Genomic DNA, 5,286 nt, shown 5'->3' with positions numbered 1-5,286 from the left:
ATACGAGTGACAACATTCATATGTTCTTCACTTGGAGAGTGCATGAACTGACTAACCACACTTAGCACATAAGCTAAATCAGGTCTGGTATGGGCAAGATACATTAACCTCCCAACTAGTCTTGGGTAACGTTCCTTGTTAGCATGGACTTGATCTGGATGTGTACCTAGTTTCATATTTTCTTCTATGGGAGTATTGACTGGACTACATACTATCATACCAGTTTCCTTCAACAAATCCAAAGCATATTTTTGTTGAGACAGAAAAACTCCTTTCTTTGATCTTGACACTTCAATTCCAAGGAAGTATTTTAAGTAGCCGAGATCTTTCATTTCAAACTCTCGAGCAAGATGACTCTGCAATGCTTTCTTCTCTTCAGGATCATTCTCAGTTACTATCATATCATCGACGTATATAATAAGAGCTGTGATTGTTTCTTTGTCAAATTTCAAGAAGAGAGTATGATCTGAGTTACTTTGCTTGTATCCAATAGACTTCATAAAGTTGGTGAACCTTCCAAACCACGCCCTCGGGGACTGCTTCAAACCATATAGGGACTTCCTCAGTTTACACATTTGTTTGCTTCCTTTGGTTTGCATAATACATCCAGGAGGTAATTCCATATATACTTCTTCTTGGAGATCTCCTTACAAAATTACATTTTTTTACATCAAACTGGTATAAGGGCCAGTCAAGATTCACGGCTAGAGATAGTGGAATACGAACAGTATTGATCTTGGCTACAGGTGCAAATGTCTCCATGTAATCAATCTCGTAGGTTTGAGTATATCCTTTGGTGACAATTCTTGCTTTGAACCTTTCAATGGTACCATTGACTTTGCATTTAATGGTAAATACCCACCTACATCCGACTGGTGTCTTTCCTACAGGTAAGTCAACCACTTCCCATGTTGAATTCTTTTGGAGGGACCTCATTTCTTCATTCATAGCTTCTCTCCACTTAGGATCTTTCAACCCCATTTTGCTGAGGGGTGTAAGGACAAGTAGTTAGATGAGTAATGTCATGATCATTCAGATATTGTTTCAAATCTTGATTAACAAATTCTCCACCATTGTCATTGCGGAGGACTTGTATTTTAGATTGATACTAAGTGGCTATCATTTTATGAAGATGTTTGAACAATGAACTAACTTCACTTTTTGATTTCATTAAGCAAATCCAAGTCATACGGGTGTGATCATCAATAAAGGGAACAAACTACCGTTTATCACTAAGAGAGGGGGTATTTGCTGGACCCCAGACATCAGAGTGAATAATCATAAAAGGTGCTGGACTTTTATTCATACTTATGGGAAATGGAACACGATGGCTTTTAGCCAATTCACACACATCACACTTAAATTCTGAAACAGATAATTGAGTAAAGAGTTTTGGCAACAATTTCTTTAAATATCCAAAGGATGCATGACCCCAACGTCTATGACACAACCAAATTTCAGAATCTGCAAATTTATTCACTAAGAAAGCTTGAGCTAATTGATGAGAACTTGCCGGCATTAAATTAAGGTAATAGAGCTTTCCCCTTCTAGTACCATAACCAATTTTCTTTCGAGTTCGGATGTCCTTAAAAACATAGAGGTTAGGCCAAAAAATCACAACACAATGCAGGGTGAGTTATTTGAGCAATCGACAATAAATTATGATTGAGAGTTGGAACAACTAGTACAGAATCGAGACTCAGATTTTTAGTGAGTGTGATAGAACATTCTCCAATAACAAGATAGGAGTACCGTTTGCTGTTGATACTATATGTTGTTCAGATGGTTTCATAGATTGAATATATGATTGTCAAAGGTCATGTGATTAGTAGCCCCAGAATCAATTATCCATGCACTACTACTACTAGGAGTGGAAATATGAAGAACCTTACCAGATGTAACAATTAAAGCTGAGGCATCCTTAGGAGTATTGGTGGTGGAAGGTTCTATGACTGCAACTGAGGCATGATGATTTGGTTTAGAGTTCTATTTGCGGGGTGCCTTGGCAGGATCCCACCATTCTGGATACCCAGTCAATTCATAACATCGTGACTTAGTATGCCCAGTTCCACCATAGTGAGTAAAATGCATTCCGATTTTGCTGTTCCAATCTCATAGCTACGATTCTAAGATCCTGATGACCAATTTTGATTAGTGGTAGGACCAGTTGATCGATCTGGTTTAGGCTTAGCTCAGCATGCCACCATTGCAGATGACTCAACATGATGAACTTCACCATTTAGTGTGGTTCTACGAACAGAGTCACGACGTATGTAAGCATAGGCTTCTTCAAGATCCAGTATCGGGTCCTTCCTGAGAATCTCACCTCGGACTTGTTCAAATTCTGCATCCAATCCATTCAAGAAAATGTGAACACGCAGTCTTTCAACTAATTTTATGTAGGCAATAACATCACCGGGATCTTTCATTACAATCTTATCACGATGATCCAGTTCTTGGAAAATTTCCACAAGATTACCATAATAGATTGATAGAGGGCAACTATTCTGTTTGGTAGAGAAAGCTCTCTAATTTAGTGCAAAAAGTTGTGATTCATATTATCCATCATAGAAAGCTTTGGCAAGAGCACTCCAGATTTCATGTGTGGTACGTAGTCGAATATAGCGCTTCATAATATCCGTCGACATAGAGGTTAACAACAACCCCTTGACCTTTTGATTTTCAGCATACCACTTTGCATAGGAAGCATCAGTATCCTATGGAAGTGGTTTTTTGCCCATAATATATTCAAGCTTCGTACATCCTGCAATTTGCATCTCCATGATTTGGGACCATACATCCTAGTTAACTTCAATAAGAATGACACTAGTTGTGAAACTAGAGTTTTTGGATTGAACATGAATAATTGGTGTTGATTCAGTTTTGTCATTCGACATGGTGCAAAAGAAAAAAAATATATATATGAGAGTTTAGCAGTGATCGAAAACACTCTGATACCAAGTCAGAAATAATGTTTCCTTGAAAAACTTGTATTGCTCTTCTCAATGTAGGCATAAATAGCCACTGTACATGGTAAAATCCTGAAGTTAAGGATCGTGATAGACTAATCTAGGAAAGCAGTAACTACCTAAGTAATTACAGAGATTCTAGTCTATTCAGTACAACTAACAACAAAGGAAAGAAATGAAGAAAAGAAATAATCTTTGAGCATTAACAGAGGTACACCAGCTTGGAAAGAATCACTCAAGAAATATCAACATTTCTGCCTTCATTTTTTTCAGCATCTCTAGAGGTAATCTATATATTTGTATCCAAAAGATTGAGTAATGTAAAGGGATTTATTGGATACTAAGGAGAACTCATGATCTGTAGAGAGAGTTGGAGTACTCAATAGCTAATCCTTTCACTACCACTAATCGGCTACAATAATAATTCCCATTTTTCTTTTTCCTTTTTTTTCCCTTTTCAGAAAGCCCACACATACAACTCTGTATATTTTGGGATATCAGATTCTCCAAAAATGATCACACGTATGATGAAATTGTTTATCAGCAGGCAAACATAACCAATCATGACAGGACCACATCATCGAGTACTTAATTCCCCACATGCATGGAGTGTACTTTAACATTTATAGCTTTTGATCATTAAGAAATTTTTATGATCAGAGTCGTAATATAAAACACAAAGTAGCACAGTACATGTTATAGTTCTACATGGCTCATTTATTCAAGGTGGCTAGCTAGAAGCATGGCTCAAACTTGTCAAACCACTTGAGGAAACCCAGAGCTGCATCCCTCGCCTGTTCTGGTGGAGGCGTTGCCGGCGTCAATGCCTCAAACTCAGCCCTCCACTCAGCCACGCACATCTCCTTCTCTTTTCCTTGCACTGGTATAAATGAGAAGGTAACTTTATATGGTTCATACATCCTATTTAGATCACCTCCAATTACACTATATGTTACCGACTTCCCTTTCTCCACCTTCTCTATCTTCTGAGTTGATTCTTTCACGTATTTGCTGACACCTGAAAAGTACAGAACATTTTGCGTGGTTAGTTATTAATTTCCTTTTGGAATCTCAATACCCAAAATTATGCTACTAATATTGCCATGAATGCAATGGGTTTTGTTCTTTTTTCGTTTTCTTTTTTGGCTAGATCGGTTTAAGAAATAAGGTCGATAGAATTTAGGACTTGAACTCAAGTTAGAAATTGTCATTCTAGGGAGCTTTTGATGACTGAGAGTTTGGACATCGATCCTCAACTTGGTCAAGTATTTTTTTGTTTTTTTATTTTTACCTATATGTAGAGAAGTGTTCTTGTTTGCTGAAAGACTCTAAGATTTATTATCTCTACCACTTCAATTGAGCTGGAACGAGATAGGGTAAGATATCAATCATGCCAAACGGAAGTGCATGTATATATATATATATATATATATATATATATATATATTTATATATAGAGAGAATAAAGGGTGACTCGCAGATACTCGAGCTTTGAGAGTGAAAGATACTACCAGGGCCGAGCTTGAAACGTCTAAGACTCCCGGGGCTGCCATCTCCTTTGATGTATTCAGCTTGGGCAAGCATTTCCGGATTTATTTTGCTAATAATTTCGTTGTCTGTGTACATTTCCCAGGCCTTCTCGGCAGGAACATTGAGCACCACTTCCCCTTTCATGCTTCTCATCTCTCTCTCCTCTCTCTCTCTGTGGTATGTTTCAGGATGAGAATGGGGACTTTATATACAAGGACACGGGGAAAGAGATGCTCTCTCCAGGTGGACATTTCTTTCATCGAAGGAAAATGCAATCAAGCCACGTACTATCTCTGTCTCATCTCTCTGCTTTTATTTGGTTTTTGCTTTCTTTATTTTAGAAGAGGTCTTTGAGTTGGTTGATGAAATATTTAAAATATAGGATCATGTCTGTCTATTATCATAGCATGCTTAAAATACAACAAACTGCCACTTGGAAAGCAAAGTTATCCACGCATAAATTGAATATGAACTTGCATTCAAAGAACACAATCAAGCGCTAAGATTAATCCTTGCAGTCCGCACAGTTCTAGACATCAAATCCGAAAAAAAAAAAAATTATACCCTAAAGTCCACCGGTAACCCAAAACCTCATATACTATAGTCTGCAAAACCTCAAATCTAAGGCTCTGATACCAACTGAAATGCCCCGTCCCCATGGGTCCGGAGAGTTAGCTCATGTTACCTAAAATCATCTCTAATAACACATTAAAAATAATCCAGAGACTCCATAAAATTTTAACTTATTTGTTCAACACAAATATCTATGTTCCTCCATAAAGACACA

General features: G+C 37.5%; 1 protein-coding gene across 1 annotated transcript; it reads right to left on the bottom strand.

Moving 5' to 3' along the window:
* Positions 1 to 3,579: 3,579 nt before the first annotated feature.
* LOC121251421 (MLP-like protein 423) lies at positions 3,580 to 4,751 on the bottom strand. Its single transcript, XM_041150673.1, has 2 exons — positions 4,481 to 4,751; positions 3,580 to 3,987 (listed from the first exon to the last, which is right to left on the bottom strand). The coding sequence occupies exons 1-2, from the start codon at positions 4,650 to 4,652 to the stop codon at positions 3,704 to 3,706; spliced, it is 456 nt and encodes a 151-aa protein (XP_041006607.1). The 5' UTR covers positions 4,653 to 4,751; the 3' UTR covers positions 3,580 to 3,703.
* Positions 4,752 to 5,286: the final 535 nt, after the last annotated feature.

The sequence above is a fragment of the Juglans microcarpa x Juglans regia genome, chromosome 2S, assembly GCF_004785595.1.
Source record: "Juglans microcarpa x Juglans regia isolate MS1-56 chromosome 2S, Jm3101_v1.0, whole genome shotgun sequence".
Lineage (NCBI taxonomy): Eukaryota > Viridiplantae > Streptophyta > Magnoliopsida > Fagales > Juglandaceae > Juglans > Juglans microcarpa x Juglans regia.
The sequence above is the reverse complement of the archived record's forward strand: the minus strand, read 5'-3'. Positions and strand labels throughout refer to the sequence as shown.